The sequence below is a fragment of the Eublepharis macularius genome, chromosome 9, assembly GCF_028583425.1.
Source record: "Eublepharis macularius isolate TG4126 chromosome 9, MPM_Emac_v1.0, whole genome shotgun sequence".
Lineage (NCBI taxonomy): Eukaryota > Metazoa > Chordata > Lepidosauria > Squamata > Eublepharidae > Eublepharis > Eublepharis macularius.
The window spans coordinates 20671621-20687725 of NC_072798.1; the positions used below are offsets into that span (position 1 = coordinate 20671621).

The following is a 16105-nucleotide window of genomic DNA, read 5'->3' on the forward strand; positions in this document are numbered from 1 at the left end:
CCTTCCCACCAACCTTTGTCAGCACCCCCTGTCTTCACCCCCTCCCCCGCCCAGGCAAACTCTCTTCTATGGCCCAATTGTGTGGTGCCAGTTGAACCGGGGCCCAGTTGTGTGGTACCAGTTGAGCCGGGCGGGGGGTTATACCATCACCCCTATGTGAACGCAGATGCTGTTGCCACACTCATTATTACTGTAGGTATTTGCTCTGGTAGAACTGCTGTGCAAAACACTAAATCTATGTTACGTGCTGCTTTTTAATTATTTACATGTAAATAGATGACATCATATATGATAGGACACAGTGCGTTTAATGTTTTTAATGGTATGTGATATTTGTATTTTGTTATCTGCCCTGAGCCTGCGAAAGCGGGGAGGGCAGAATATAAATATAATAAATTAAATCAAATTAAATTATTTCCTCTTTCCCTCCTCCTGGCAGCCTCCGTATGCTCACTTTCCCCTATGTTCTTCTCTCTTTCAAACCTACTAAACAACTTACCCTATTTTCCACCCATTTTCACCTTTATTTCTTAATTTATTTCATTTATATACTGCCTTTCTCCACAATGGGGATCCGAAGCAGCTTACATCATTCTCCTTGACTCTATATTATACTTATAATAACTCTGACAGGTAGGTTAGGCTGAGAGTAAGTGACTGGATCAAAGTCACCCAGTGAGCTTTGGGATTCAAACCTGGGTCTCCCACATCTGTAACAACTACACTGATTTGGGGAGGGAGTGTTGCTGTTGAGCAGTTGCAAGCAACTAGGCCTAGGTGGGTAATGCAAATCTTATTAGTATCTGGTCGCCTGGTGGTTAGTTCCTCTCTCACAGGCCAAAAACAGTCCTGGAAAGGGCCTGTCTCCCTCCTCCTCCCTTTTCCTACATAAACCAAGACAATGAGATTTCCAAAGCTTTGTAGAACATTAGGAGTGCCACTCCTCCCTTTGGTGTTTTCCCACCAAAAACATCACATGACCAGGAAGAGGGGCGCTATTCTCTCAGTTTTTTCCATGCTGCCGCTGAAAACCTAGTGCCCGCTGGTGGTGGGCAAACTCCCGGGGATTTGCCTCCTCATGAGGGGGCAAGCTCCCAGAGGTTGCCCACCACTGGCAGGCACCTCAGGAACACGCACTGCATGTGCGTTCCTAACAAGCACGGCGATGTCACTTCCAGAAGTGACATAGTCATGCTGGCTGCGGGAGCGTTCCCGTGCTTCATTTGGGGCCAATTTGGGCCCCAAATGGGTCAAATCGGCTCCATGCAGAGCGCAGAAGTGCTCCCACAGCTGGTACGGTGATGTCACTTCCAGAAATGACATCATTACATCAATCCCCGGGGCGTACATGTGCAGAGCGCATGCACAAAAAGGATCCTCATGGATGGAACGAGGTAAGTGCCAGCTGTCCCTACCTCCTGGCAGGAGGTGAGAGGGACCTGGCAATCCTATGAAGACCCCCCCAGAAACTACGGTTCCAGAGAGTTCACAGCAGGCCAGGAGGGAGGGATTTGTGCCTGCACAGAAGACCACTTGACGAAGTGCAACTCTGTTTTCATCTTCGTGGCTTCTGTGCAGTCCCACATCAAGAGAGTAGCAAGCTCATTTACTGGAGGTTGGTGTGAAGCTCTCAAAGTAAGAGACTATGGCCTTCCCAACAGATGTTAAGTATCTCATTGACATTCACCCAGAGTTGCTACTAAAGAAGCTGGGAGCTCTGTAAAAGTGTCCCTGCCAAAGTACAAGCAGGACTTTAGCAAGGAAAAAACAGCATTTTGGTGGGGAAAGCCATGCTAGGTAAGGATGTAACAGTCATGCACTCAAGAGAATGCTCACCTCTACCAATCCACAAAAGAAAGGTTGTGTGAGGCTACTGCAAGGTCTCTTTTGGAGCCTGAATGACTAATACAACCAATAGCGCTGTGAGACATGAGGCCTGAAAGCCAACCTCTAGTAAAGAATCCTGGCCAGGGCATTGGGCTCATTAACATTGTGAAATACTAAGAATGAGGGGGGGGGAGGCAATAGGTTAGAACCCACAATGTCCTCATTCCATAGGTGGAAGTGCTATACACTAAAAATGAAGCAGCAAGGAAGTGCAAAAAGTTAACAAGGGGTTACGTCCCTTTATCTGCTCCCCTACTGTCAGCTACATTTATTATTTTTTTTACTTCATTTATATCCTGCCTTTCTCCACAATGGGGACCCAAAGAAGTTAACATCATTCTCCTTCATTTTATCTTCACGACAATCCAGTGAGGCAGGTTAGGATGAGAGTATGCGACTGGTCCAGGGTCACTCAGTGAGCTTGCAGGGCGGAATGGAGATTCAAACTTGAGTCTCTCAGATCCTTGTCTGAAACTCTAGCCACTGCAGCACACTGGTTTTTGTGGGGTGGCTGTTATTGAACAGGAGCAAGCAGCAGGGCCTGGGTGAATCGTGGCAGCAAGTTGCCTGGGGGTTGCTGCAAGTTGCCTGGTGGTTGCTGCCAGGTTGCTGCCAGGTCTAGCTCCAATGAGTCTTCCCTCAATGGCAGGGCCAGAGCATCCATTTAGGCAGGTCTGGCCCCTGCCTCTAGTGCTGAGGCACCGGAGGGGGTGCCGGAGGGGGCACCGGGGGTGGGGGTGCGCCCCTCAGAGCTGGTGTGCCTGGCCTGCAGCTGCTGCAGCTTGCCAGTCCCGTGCCACCACCACTGCCGCCAACACACGGCCCCAGGCACGGCAGACATCTGGGGCGGTGTACAGAACCTCCCCAGCCACCCGCAACGCCTGACTGGGAGCGTGGGCAGCCGCCCTGTGTAGTCTCAGCCGCCCACCGGCCAATGGAGCCGGCTTGCTGCATGATGACATCACATGTAGTGATGTCATCATGCGGTCTGGGGCGTGCGCGCACACGCACTCTGTGCACATACGCGTAGGGGCAGCCGTGGGCACCAGAAACCCTGGCACCGCTCCTGCTCAATGGCCAAAATGGCCCAGGAAAGAGCCCTGCCCCCCCACCCCTGCCTTTTCCTAACAGAATACTGGTTAAATTGTTAAGGTTGCCTAGCAACAGCCATGGAGGCTATCTGGTTAAAGCTACAGGAGCTCCTTTTATCATTCAGGGTCCCCCTCCTCCGCTGTACATTTTTTTGAAGATTTCAGATTTTTCTGCAAACCTAGGGCATTTTTCAGGTATGTAAGAAGATCTGTCCTGTCCATCAATGGCTCCTATCTCTGCATTTAAGTATCCACAGATCTGGGCAACTTGGCTATTAGTATGCAAGATGTTATGAAATAGCTTCCCATTCTCAGCATATCAAATTTTGGGAGCCAGAAGTGCTACTGCCAATCCTGCAATCAGCTCTATATGAAACAGCCTTATACGCAGGGAAGTGAGATCTTTATCTTCCTGTGCAAATAAATTACAAAATCTGTACTAAGGTGGTCCAAACTTCTGTACTAAGGAGAACTGAATTCAACAGTGTCCTTGTGTATATTAAGAAACTATGCTCTGTTTTTTATGCCCTCTGACCCCCCCCCCTCCATGTTACCTTTCCCAAAGTATTGCTTTCATACTTTCAAGGCTATCTTTGCAAACTATAAGGATCACAAACTTTTTAAAAAGTCTACAGTGCAATTCCCAGTAAGGTAAAGGTAAAGGTAGTCAAGAACCGAGTCATTACCGACCCATGGGGGAGGCAATAGGGTGGTTGGCGATTGCCTTCCCCAGTCATCTACACTTTACCCCCAGGAAGCTGCAGTTCCTAGTATGCCTGAAATACTGGCTAAACTGTTTATGGCTGTCTAGCAATAGCCACCGAGGGCCTCTGGTTAAAGCTACAAGAGCGGCTTCTATCATTCTTTTCCCCACACACACTCCATGCATTATTTTTAAGATTTCAGATTTTTCTGCACAACTGGGACATTTTTCTGGTGCGTAGGCCAATTACCAGTTTTTACACTTGCACATTTAGACCGTGGAATACACAGTTGTACCTACTTCACAGCCCCTCCTCCTTCCCGTTTCCAGACGGCCCCCCGCCTCGCGAAACGTCGCGCGTCGTCGCGCGTCGTTGCGCAGAAAACGCGAAATATCGCGTTTTCTCGCGCGAGTTTTGCGCGACGTCGCGCAAAACTCGCGCGAGAAAACGCGATATTTCGCGTTTTCTGCGCAACGACGCGCGACGACGCGCGACGTTTCGCGAGGCGGGGGGCCGTCTGGAAACGGCCCTTGTTTGCAAGCATGACTGGGGGTCCTGAAATTTAAGTACATTAAACGTAAGGAAATCATGCTGTTTTTGCAGACATTTGGCAAACAAAAAAAAGCTAAATTGTCCAGGAAATTATTCATAGCATATTTATCGTTTGTTCCATTGCAGTTTATGCTGCACTAGGAAATTATTTCACCCCAGAAAGCAAGGGGACGTTACCTGGTACACTGAAATAAACAAAAAAAGCTTGTTCTTAAATTCCTGTCACTCTGGGATTCCCCATCAGTCTCGAAAGCCTAGTTACTTCTGACAATAGACCAGCCCCTTTGTGATTCAGCTCTTTCTTTGCTTTCTGTTGCTTGAACTGTGAGATTATATAATCTGTAGTATGACTAATCCAATGTCTAACTTCATGAGTGTCTTACAGCTACTGCCTAAGCTCTGGGGATAGGTGATGAATGCTATATTCCTTACTAACCTTTACACAAGAGTCACTTAAATTGTGGCCTTTTGTTTTGGAAAATATTACATAAATGCATAAACTGTGTACATGATCAACATCATCTTCCATACCTAGATTTCTAATTAGGGATGCCAGGTTCCCCAGGCTTGAAACTGGGGAGTGAGGGGCGGGGAGTTGGGGATGTATGCACTGGGATGTCATTCCCAGTACAACACAGAAACGATGGGTCCCGTATGGGGCCAATTTGATAAAAATCACCCCCAAGTGCTAGATGATGTCATTTCTGATGAAATGAGGACGTGGTCTGGAGTGCGCAGGAGCATGCTTCGGGGCTCCCATTCCCATACCTTTCCCCCTACTGGCCAGGTGAGAGGTGGTGGAAGCAGAGGCTGGGAGTGGGGAACCCCCACCCCCACCAGGGAAATTGGATCCCTAGTTCTAATCTATTTTTTTTCTGGATCCACTACTCAGGACTATGGATCATAGTTTATGTATAAACACAGGAGTGCATAAAATATTATTAACTTTTAAAACATTTTGTGGGGGCAATCCTAAACAAGTTTACTTAGAAGTAAATTTAATGGGGCTTACTCCCAAGAAAGTGTTCATGGTATTGTAGCCTTAGTTGATTAATTAGTTTTAAACTTTTTGATGAATTAAAAAGGTGCTAAAATTATAGCAGGTTTTCAAAACAATTATTTTAGACTCAAAAACTGTATATGGCAGAAGCCATTTATTTATTTATTTATTTAAGACATTTCTATGTTGCCTTTCCACCCAATTCAGGGTCCCCAAGGCAGCCTCTTAGAATGCCTCTTACACATGTGGAAATGACACTTCTAAGATGGTGCCTGCTATGGCACAGGCATACCTAATCTAAAAACCAAGGTAAGTTATAGACATACGTACAAATAAGGGCTGCACAAATTGGCTTTCAATGAAACCTGATGTTATACTAGATATTCTCGTATTTTGTATCCTCTGACTCGTTATGAAACCACAACCTTGTAAGTAGCCAGGCTCTTCTTTTAAAAAAGAAATCTCTGCCATCTCCCTGTCCCGGTCTGCTGTGTCAAGACTTTTTATGCTAGTGTTGCTTCAGTGCGACCTGTAGAAATTCCCCAAAAGACCTTCAAAATGACTTTGATCAGATGTATTTGCCTAGTAGGCCACTTTAGTTGGTAACATAAGCAAGTTCTTTTTTAAAATGAAAAATATTGCTTTAAATGGAAAGGAATATGGCTCAAAGACTATGCTGTTCTTTCACTGTGAACTCTACAGTAGCTTTATAACTATCCTGCTTGATTATATATCTTGGTATATTTTAAGGACTTTGGAAGTTTGATTTTAACTATGAAAATATCCTAAAGGACATCAGATCTCCAAATGCTGAGAGCTCATTTTAATTGAGTATCAAGGGGGTTTCTCTTTCTATTTATTTTGTATCTATACTTGGAAGGGTGATGCTCGTGAAAAAGCTTTGCTGCATGCTTTACTGCCCTGCTTCCCTTCCCCAGATCCAGATATTTTCCCCCAAATGCTGACAGATGCAAGATTCTACTGTGTGTGAACAGCACCAAAATGCATACTGTGCACTGATTTACATAGTCAATTAAGGCTTTAAAATAAAGATAATAAGAAGTAGTAATATAAACTGTAAATTCTCCATCCTCTTTAGTAATGGAGTTTTCACATTTCAAGATGCAATATAAAAAGCACTGGGGCATCTATGAGAATACAGCTTTCTCAAACACATTTGCAAATACAGTCCAAAATTGAATATATTGATCAAGACTCTCAAATCTTTTCTTCTCCTCTTGCTGATGTGAAGCAGGTAGTAATAGGCATTTACTGAAGTTGGGCAAGCAACATGTTTTGTGAGTTGTATTTGAACTGTTTCCCCACCCCAGCATTTTTATTACTAGGCTACATATTGGTTCTATTGGGTATGTTTCAACTTGGCAAGAAAGTGTCATATCATTGTGACCTCCGCCACCAAGACTCTATATGAAGTCAGCTAAGGATGGTGCCTATTACTAAGAGGAAAACCATGTACCAGCAAGCTGTAAATGAGAAAGCATTCCAGAGGTCAACTACTGCTGACCCTCAGGCCAAATCAGATGAGACTAGTTGGACCACAACCCACCTATTACCTACAGAAGACAAATGCTAGGCAATCTGATTTAGTCTTTCAGCATTATCCAGCTATATACTGTGCTGCCAGCAAAAATGCATGCTTGATAACAAGCAGGAGGCAAAAGATACTTGGAGAGCAATCCTCAGCATATATACTTGGAAGTAAGTCCCATTATATTCCCAGGAGAATGTTTTTATGATGACACCATTGGCCATTCATACTTATACTCTGTAATAAACCTCCTCTGGATAATCAAGTTGCCCATCACTTATTTCATTTAGAGACCTGGTGTGCTATTTTTTTTTCTCATTCCTTTTGGTAAATTTCTCTCTCTCATGATGCCCCAGAATTCAAATAGAATGCACAAAGGGGAAGGAGATGGGGAGAAAAGGTTGCTAACCTCCAGCAAATAGGGTTGCTAACCTCCAGCTGGGGCCTGGAGATCTCTCAGAATTACAGCTGATCTCCAGACAACAGATATCAGTTCCCCTGGAGAAAATGGCTGCTTTGGAGGGGGGACTCCATGGCATTATACTCCAGTGAGGTCCCTCCCCTCCCCAAACCCTGTCCTCCCCAGACTCCACCCTCAGGTCTCTGGGAATTTCCTAACCCTACTGACAAAGGAATAAACTCTAAAGTTAGGCAAGTAGCAATGCCATCCTAAACAGTGTTATAGCCTTCTAATGGGCTTAGAAGGTGAGTAACTCCTCTTTGGATGACACTATAACTGGCAAAGGTGTGCAAAATTCCCATACTTATTTTTTTTTCTGCATACTTACCTTACAGTTACCCTACTCTGTTTTAGTTGCCAGGCCAAAAGATTTCTTTTTATCTACACTTTTAAGAAGGGGGTTGTTCTTTAAAAACTGTTTTTATAGTTTGTTTCTAGATGCAGCGCTATTTTATAAGGATATTTTTCAGTTGCAAAACATTTTATGCTTATTGTGCTGTTTTATGGTTTTGTTGTGATTTTACTCTGTGACCCATCTTGAACATGTGACCCATCAATGTGTGCACAGCTGGGTGGCTGGGAGGGTGGCTCCCTAATGAGTATGGCTCGCCCCCCTCCTCATCCACTGGGTGGGTTGTGCCCACTGGGCACTCCCGTGGTTGTCTCTGAGGCTGCCCCAAGCTGGGCCCCCCAGTGAGTTCTTCCACTGTTGCGCGGCAGTTGCCGCATGCCCCCCTCACTGTGGGCTGCACCTCTGAGGGGGGCTGCACACCCTGCCTGACGCTCAGTCAGGCAGTTTCCTCTGCCCGCATGCCTCCATGTGGGTGCATTGACCACAGGGGCATGTGGTCCCCAGCTGCCTGCTGTCTGGCAGGGACAAGGAGGTGTCAACAGGCAGTGGGCATCGTGGTCCATGCTTTGGCTGCACCTTTGCTTGCCACTTGCACGCTTATTATGGGGGCAGTGCAGCCATTGGGGGATGCTGGCAGGGTTGTCAGGGAAACAGTGGGGCATGCGGTCCCAGCTGCAGCCTCGTGTGCTTTACTCAGCTCAGCTGGTGGCATAGCCATCCCACGAAAGTCCTCAGGGAGCGGACAAGTGGCACTGCAGGTATGTGGGCGTACGGACCCCGGTGGCACAGTGGGCCTCAGGATGGCACTGCCTGTCAGTTTGACTAACTCTTGCCTTTTAATATTTGTTTTAACCTAACCCAGTCAGAATTAGAAAGTATGCCGTAGGCTACAAAATGCCTACAAAATATTGTAAAAATTTCCCCTTCTCATTTAGATATTTTTTTAAAAGGTGCATCAACCTGAGTATCAGTAACTATATGGAGGTGATAATCATCACCTGTGAATATGTTCAAATACACTTGCTGAGGTTAGCTCTGAGGCTGAATTCATATGTACCATTTAGAACACTTTTTGGTTCTTCTTGCACTCTCAGTGTGTCCGTGTGAAAAACAGAAAAGCAGTTTTAAAATGCATTTCTCCAAGTTTGACTGAAAGACTTTCAGGAAGTCCAGTTTACAATTACAATTATATTTCAACAATGCATGTGTGATTGGGCTCTCAATTTCCCTAGCTTGGAAATAATTGGAAATAATTGGTGGAGGAACCGGACTCAATAACAGTGAAAGCATCAGTGAGGAAAAGACTGGAGAAAAATAAAGGATAAAAAGGTCAAGAGGAAGGCAGGAATATGAAAGACATCCATCCCAGGCAGGACACTGAACAGAGGTCATCTTTACCAATCCCCCCCCCCCAAATCTCAGTTCATGTCAAAGTTCATGACAGGAGGGGTGTTCACAGTGAAGCTGTGAGAAGCCTGTACCATTCATTGCAGGAACAGTTTCTTCACTATGCCCAACAAAAACCAAACTTTTTCTTGTTCTTTCTTATAGAAGATACAATGATTCCTATGATAGCCCCATAACAATAGCCTATGCAAATTTTCGCCAAAAATACTAGGCAGCTATCAGGTTAATGCTAAATTGTCCTAACTGGTGATCGGTTGCATGGGCACTTCTAAAGCTTAGCCTCAATGTTAGACAATGGGCATTTTAAAATATTAATGAATTAATGAACAAGAGTCTAGGATTGAACTGTCTGCTAATTACCTTGTTGGTTCTGAAGAAATAGGCATAATGGCTCCTCACTGCCACAAAACACGGGCACTCCCCAGATCTGTCATCTTGTTTTGGCAGACAGAGGTGACCAGTTTTTTATTCCCTGGCTTAATTCTTTGCTATATTTCACACCCATACCAAAATCCACTGTGACTTCCATCCCAACCCCCTAAACAAATTGATTTAAAACAAAGCATCAGTTCTTCTTTGGAGGAAAAAAATAACATACACTAGAAGCATGCAGAGAGGTGCATTCTGAGAAACACATCATTCCCTTGTGTGGAAAGGCCATGCTAATTCAAGCTTATGCACTCTTAAGAATAAAGGGTGAGAAAGCACAAACACAGCTGGCGAAAATTGTGGGGTGGTGGTTCTGCATATAACATTTCTTTCCCCTACATTGTGGCAATATCACTGTGTTCCTTATCACTACATCTTCCTCAATGGGCTTCAAAGCAGGCTGCAGGGGGATGAGAGAAGCTCACAAAACATGTCAAGGCTGTCAGCAAAGTAAATTATATCTATTGCCTAGTTTCTTCCCCAGTTTGATTTCCTGACAGGAGTTTCCAGGGCAACTGTGAGCTTCAGTTTCAAGCTTTTTCATCAACACTCAAGAGTGTAATTTCAGAGATGCTGGAGGATGGAAGAGACTTTTGCAGTTCAGCACGTCAAAACCGACTGTATCAGATGCAGGTCTGCTAAGTTACTTTTTGTTCTCTTGGGCTGTTATCATCTCCTGAATGGCAAGGACATCCCAAATGCACAAGCAACACAAATGGTTGCTTGTGACAGCAATACTTTGAGGCTGGGGGCAAACCAAGTGGTATGCTCCAGGATCTCTTGCAATGTCACAGAGAAAACTAAGGCATCCTTCTAAAATGTGGGGAGGGGGGGCAGTTCAGGACAGGGCAAGAGGTTCCTGGTTGTGTTTGTTTCATACAGTGACAAGCAAAAATAAGTACAAAGGTCACCTTTTGTGCAAGTGCTGATTTATTTACAGTGTTCTAAATGCTTTTAGTTCTCTATCAGGCATAAAATTGCACAGTGGCACTTCCTGCCCCTGGAGACTTACCAGAGCTTCGAAAGCGACGAGGTATGGAAAGCCATTTTAATTTGGGTTAGCTTTTGGAGGCTGGAATGGAGCATTTTGTGCTATGCCAAGTGCTCACTGATTTAAGTGGGCTTAGACGGGAATAATTCTGCATAAGGATTTGCACGGTTATCATGAACTCAGAATTTTTAAACTGCAATTTTTAATTGGACATGTTTTTTCTAAATTACAACCCCTGCCAAGTCATAGAGAACAGGAAGGATGGAAACGTATATTTTAAAAAATGGTTTATTGTTTTGCCCCGCCACCACCTATACCTGACCACCACCACGACTATTTAATAAAACAAAAACCCCTAGAACAAGTCCAACAAGAGACACTTTTTTGCCTACTGTATATAGGGAAACTGATGAGGAACTCAACACCATGGATCTTTGTGGATTGTTGAGTCTACAGTTAGGGTGTTTTAAACATAGCAGTGAGGGTAGATTCAAACCAATGTTTAACATGCTGAAGCCCACTGGTTTATCTGCATGGTAGTTCAGGTATATCCAGGCATATCGTCACCAGGTTAGAGATTTGTGCCTTGATGCGATGATTCTTCTTGGCAGCAGGAACTGTACTATCTATGTCCGCATAGAGCTGGGCTGCTTACCAAGCTTTATTCTTCCACTTCCATAGAGTAAGAAGTTATCTAAGTACAAAGCAATGCTTTTGAGCAACAGACCTCTCAGTGAAAAAACAGGGAGGTCTGTGAGTCCAGGAGACCTGTGGGTTTACTCCTGTGCACTTGAGATTCTGTATTTAAGTTTTAATTCTATGGTTTCATTCTGACTAAACTTATGATCTATGAATCTCAGTGTGCCTTGCTTAAACTGCGCTCACTCTGACTTTACAATTATAGCTGGTTAGGGTAAAGTCAGTACTGGAGAACCTTGTGCCACAGTGGGGAAGGTATGCAAACACCATTTCTCATAAGACTCAGGAAGCAAAACAGATATCAAGAACTCCAATAGCCACCAACAATATCTGTAAGGTATGAATTCCAACAGTACCTCAGGAGCCCAGGGACAGGTTGTCTATGAAAACTGTAGAATTTCCTCATCTGGAACTTTTTAGTTGTGACTCCTACACTAGCACTAAATATATTTTGAGATCTGCAATCAGATACATTCCCAGTTTGCCACACCCAATCGGGTGGTTCTCATGTGTAAAACAGAGAATTGTACGTCGTGACATTTTTACTCATCCATTGCTTTTGCTTGCTCCTTGGTGGACTGTTGGGTGTTGTTACAAAGCAGACATGTCTGCAGCTTTGAGGGGCAGCAGTAAAACTTTGCAGATTTGGATTTCCTAGCAATCAGTCTTTTGGATTATTTCTACATCAAATTTCAGCAGTGTAATACCTTTTATATCCATAACCACTGAATGAATGGTGCCCAAGCGTCTCTACAGATGTCCAGAGGCCAGTGTTCTGCCAATAGCGAAACTTTTAAGTGGTTAGTAAGCAACAGTGCTGCTTCGTAAATCTGGATTTGTGTGGGATACCTCACATGCAAGGAAGGTCACTCAGTCAGTAAAATCAGTAAAAATATATCATAAATCTTGAATGTAAATGCCAATCACCTTTAATATGAATATAAGGTTAGTGCTGAAAGATTAATATGTAAAAGGCTGTTCTTCTGAAGCTGTATGTTAACATGAGCTATGCATTTAGTAATCGCCCCATCTGTACACCACAAACAAAAAGCAACGTAAGAACATGGCTGTAGCAACTCCATATTTTTAGCATGAGCAAACAGAATTCCATCTTCACTGCCACAGATGGATTTCACTTACATACCCAGTACAATACATCCGTCCAGCCCTCCATGGTGATGCACTGAAACACAGTTAACATGGCAAAGGCAAAGTTGTCAAAGTTGGTAATGCCGTGCTTAGGTCCCTCCCATCCTGCTCTGCATTCGGTGCCATTCTGACACTGCCGCCCATGTGCTAAATGAGGTGCACAAGGAGAGGGATCCTCTTCTGCCGGTGTATCTTAAACAGCAAGGGGGTAAGGAGAGAGAGAGAGAAAGGGAGGACAATAGCATTGTTAAAACATGTACAATTTATCAGAGACAATGAGGCATTTGCTTGCATTGCCACACTATCTGAAGTCATTCATTTGTATTTATTTTGATATTGGCCTATCCTATTTACATTCCCTAATGGAAAGGTAGTACATACATTTTTCCCAGGGAGTCTCTAGGTAGTGCTAAAGACTAGCCTCCTTAGCTTCAGCAATTAAATCATATCATTTGACATCGAGTCATTCTCAGCATAATTATGCTACCTAATGGAAATTAGGAAGGCAAATTTGGAAGATGTTCTCTTCTGTTCCTAAAGATGTTGCAATTTCCACTACTGGCAATCATGTCTTGTGGAAATGGCCCCCGATGCAAGGATCTGGGGTGGGGGTGGGACTGTATGCATTAAAAATAACAGCATATATCATCATCATTATTATCATATATGTAGCACCCATCATGTGCCTGATCCTTCATAAAATATACAAAGCAATCCTAAGAAGAGTTATGCTCTTTTACACCCATTGGCTTCAATTGACTTAGAAAGACCTAAACCTGCTTAGGATTGCCCTCACAAGAGGGTCCCTGTCCTGAGAATCCTACAATGTAAAATCTGGCTCTAGAGAAACATTGAAGGAATGGGAGATAAATGGAGGCCAAGATGAAGTCTGCCAGCTTTGGGTAAGGAAATTCCTGGAGATTTGAGGGTGGACAGGTTTTGAGGAGAGGAGGCACCTTAGCGGGGTATAATGTCATTGAGTCCACCCTCCAAAGTGACCATTTTCTCTAGGAGAACTGATCTCTGTCACCTGGAGCTGTAATTCCAGGAGATCCGCAGGCCTCACCAGGAGTTTGGCAACTCTAGCCAGGATAAACAGGATTAATAATATGCATTCATTCCAGTTATAACATTCAGTCATTCAATTTAACTTTATCAATGTCAATCTGAATATCACAGTAAAAGGAAGGTTTGTAATCTGTTAATGGAAGCAAAGATATTGGTTGCCAATAAATAACATAAACCTGTAGAATCTGAAAAAATGATAATAAAACTCACAGAATATATACAAGTAGGAAAAAGCAAAAACACACACACACACACACACATAAAGGGCATGATCCCATCAAACTTGAGCACTTCTAGCTCCTATTGATTTCAACTGAATTGAAATGGAATGATTGCCATGAATGGAAAACAATGGTAATTGGAACTGCTTAATTTTGGTGGGATTATGCCCCAAGTATGGCAAACCATCCTGTAACAAAAAGTCTGCCAAGAAAATGTCATGATGCGATGTCCCCCCATGGGTCAGTAATGACTCGGTGCTTGCACCTTTACCTTTTACCTACATCAAAAGCAAGAGGTTAACTTTAATACTTTCTGAAAAGATAGCAATTATTTAGATATAAATAATGATTTTTCTCGTAATCATTATCAATTACACTTTGGAAAGTTATACACGACTTGTACTCAAATTGAATCCAGATAATAACATACTAACCCCTCCCACAAAAAACCATTCCATCCAAAACATCATCTGCTATAACAAGAAACAACTCACAGATTACCCATGCAATTTAAACCAATCATGTGCCACACACAAAAAGCCAGTAAAACTGTAATGTAGACAAGCATCCTTTGGGGGTAGACATGACAATTAAAGTAGTGTAAAACCAATGTAAGTTTCTAGGTATGCAGATATACCAATTAATGCTATACTGATTTCAAGAGTTTGCATTATGAATGTGTATTCTGCATTCCAGTGAATCTATAACCTGAATTAACCAATTCAATTCTAATAAAATCACCCATTTTGGTTTTGTCTGGCTCTTTATTCTTCTTGGGGAGCTCCTAAACTGTCATTTCCGGAATAAAGGAAACTTACCTAAATATGTGTATATCCCATATAGGCTCACATACATATACACACAAGTGTGTAGCCCAAACATGATTTCTTGTGGTGGGTTCAGCATAAGAACAACTATGGCCAGTTTTGTGAAATAGTTTTCCACAACTTATGCCAAGCCAAACTCTTTAGCAGTGCCACCATAAGTGGAACTACATTCTATAAGCCCATTGATTTCACTGGACGTTGACGGCTGTAACTCTGTTTAGGATTGCACTGTAAATGCACCTTTGGCAATCCCAAATTAAGAGTTAGCTATATTGTAGCATGCCCTGACCTAGATAGCCCAGGCAAGCCTGGTCTCCTCAGATCTCAGAAGCTAAGCAGAGCCCGCCTTGGTTGGTAATTGGATGGGAAACCTCCAACAAAGACCAGGGTTGTAGAGGCGGGCAATTGCAAACCACTTCTCTTGCCATGAAAACCCTACCGGGGGTCGCCATAAGTCAGCAATGACTTGATAGCAACCTCTACCACGATATTGTAGGTAATAGAGAGGCTTAATGTTAAGATTTGTATGTATTTTTATGTATCACAATTTTAAATTTGTGATTTTTTAAAAAAATGTAAGCTATTCTGATTTCTGCAGGGCAAGAAAAAACACAGACCACAAATTTTAAAATAAACAAACAAAGATTGTGTCCTTTGTAATGGAGAAAAATACAAAGTCTCAAAACAGAACATGGCAGGGCTATGTTTCAGGGGGAATTAAAAAGCTGTGTAGCAGTCACAGTTTTGGACTAGGATTTAGGAGGCCCAGGTTAAAATCCTTACTCTGCCAAGGAAGCTTGCTGGGTAGAGTTTCCAACCTCCAGGTGGAGCCTGGAGAGCTCCTGGAATTATAAATGACCTCCAGATGACAGATGGATAAAATGGCTGCTTTGAAGGGTAGACTCTATGGCATTACACCCCACTGAGGTCCCTGACCTCCTGAACCCTCTCCAGGTTGTTCCCCCAAATCTCCAGGAATTTCCCAACCTAGAGGTGGCAATCCTATTGCTGTGTGACTTTGAGCCAATTATTCTTAGTCCAACCTACTTTACAGAGTTTCTGTGAGGATTAAACAGAGGAGTGTAGACAGGGGGAGAATGATGTAAACTGCTTAGGAGCCCCATTTGGGAGAAAGGTAGCATATACATGAAGTAAACAAACAAGCAAACAAATATTAATGAAATGCTGCTGTTGGAATGCCAGGAACATGCTTGATAAACCCAGATAAGTATCATGGAGGGACTACCAGAGGTATCATAAAGAAAACTGGCCTAATGGTCAATAGGGCACAGATATAAATCTTAAAGCTAAGAAAGATCTGAGTAAGATATGTAGGGTTTAAGTGATACAGTGATTGTTGTCCAAGACAAATGCTGTGCTATAAGCCCATTTTCTGTGAATAAATAACTTAAAGAAAAAGGGTGATGTTCTTAAGTCTGCAAAGATTCATAGCAGAAAAAAATCTATTGGCAGTGCCCAGAAAAGCCACTCGTCTTCTTTTATAGGTAAACACAGTGCTCTTCTGAGCACATAAAGTATTAGTCTTTCCTAAACCAGTAAAGAATGAAGAACACATGGTATAAAATTCAGGTTGAATTAAAGTCAATGGCAAAACTTCCATTGATTTTACAATGTGGTCAAGATTTCATACTTGGGTCCTTCCGTGAATCACACTTTTAATTAATCTTAAATCTTGTATTGTCGAAGGCTTTCACGGCC

At 43.2% G+C, this 16105-nt stretch overlaps 1 protein-coding gene across 1 annotated transcript in view; it reads right to left on the reverse strand.

Annotated features, from left to right (window-relative positions):
* The window catches only part of CACNA1C (calcium voltage-gated channel subunit alpha1 C), a 681102-nt gene that overhangs the window by 255203 nt on the left and 409794 nt on the right, over positions 1 to 16105 (reverse strand). Inside the window, exon 7 of the mRNA XM_054988003.1 lies at positions 12266 to 12462. Within this exon, the coding sequence (XP_054843978.1) occupies positions 12266 to 12462 (197 nt within the window). The remainder of the gene's footprint in view (positions 1 to 12265; positions 12463 to 16105) is intronic.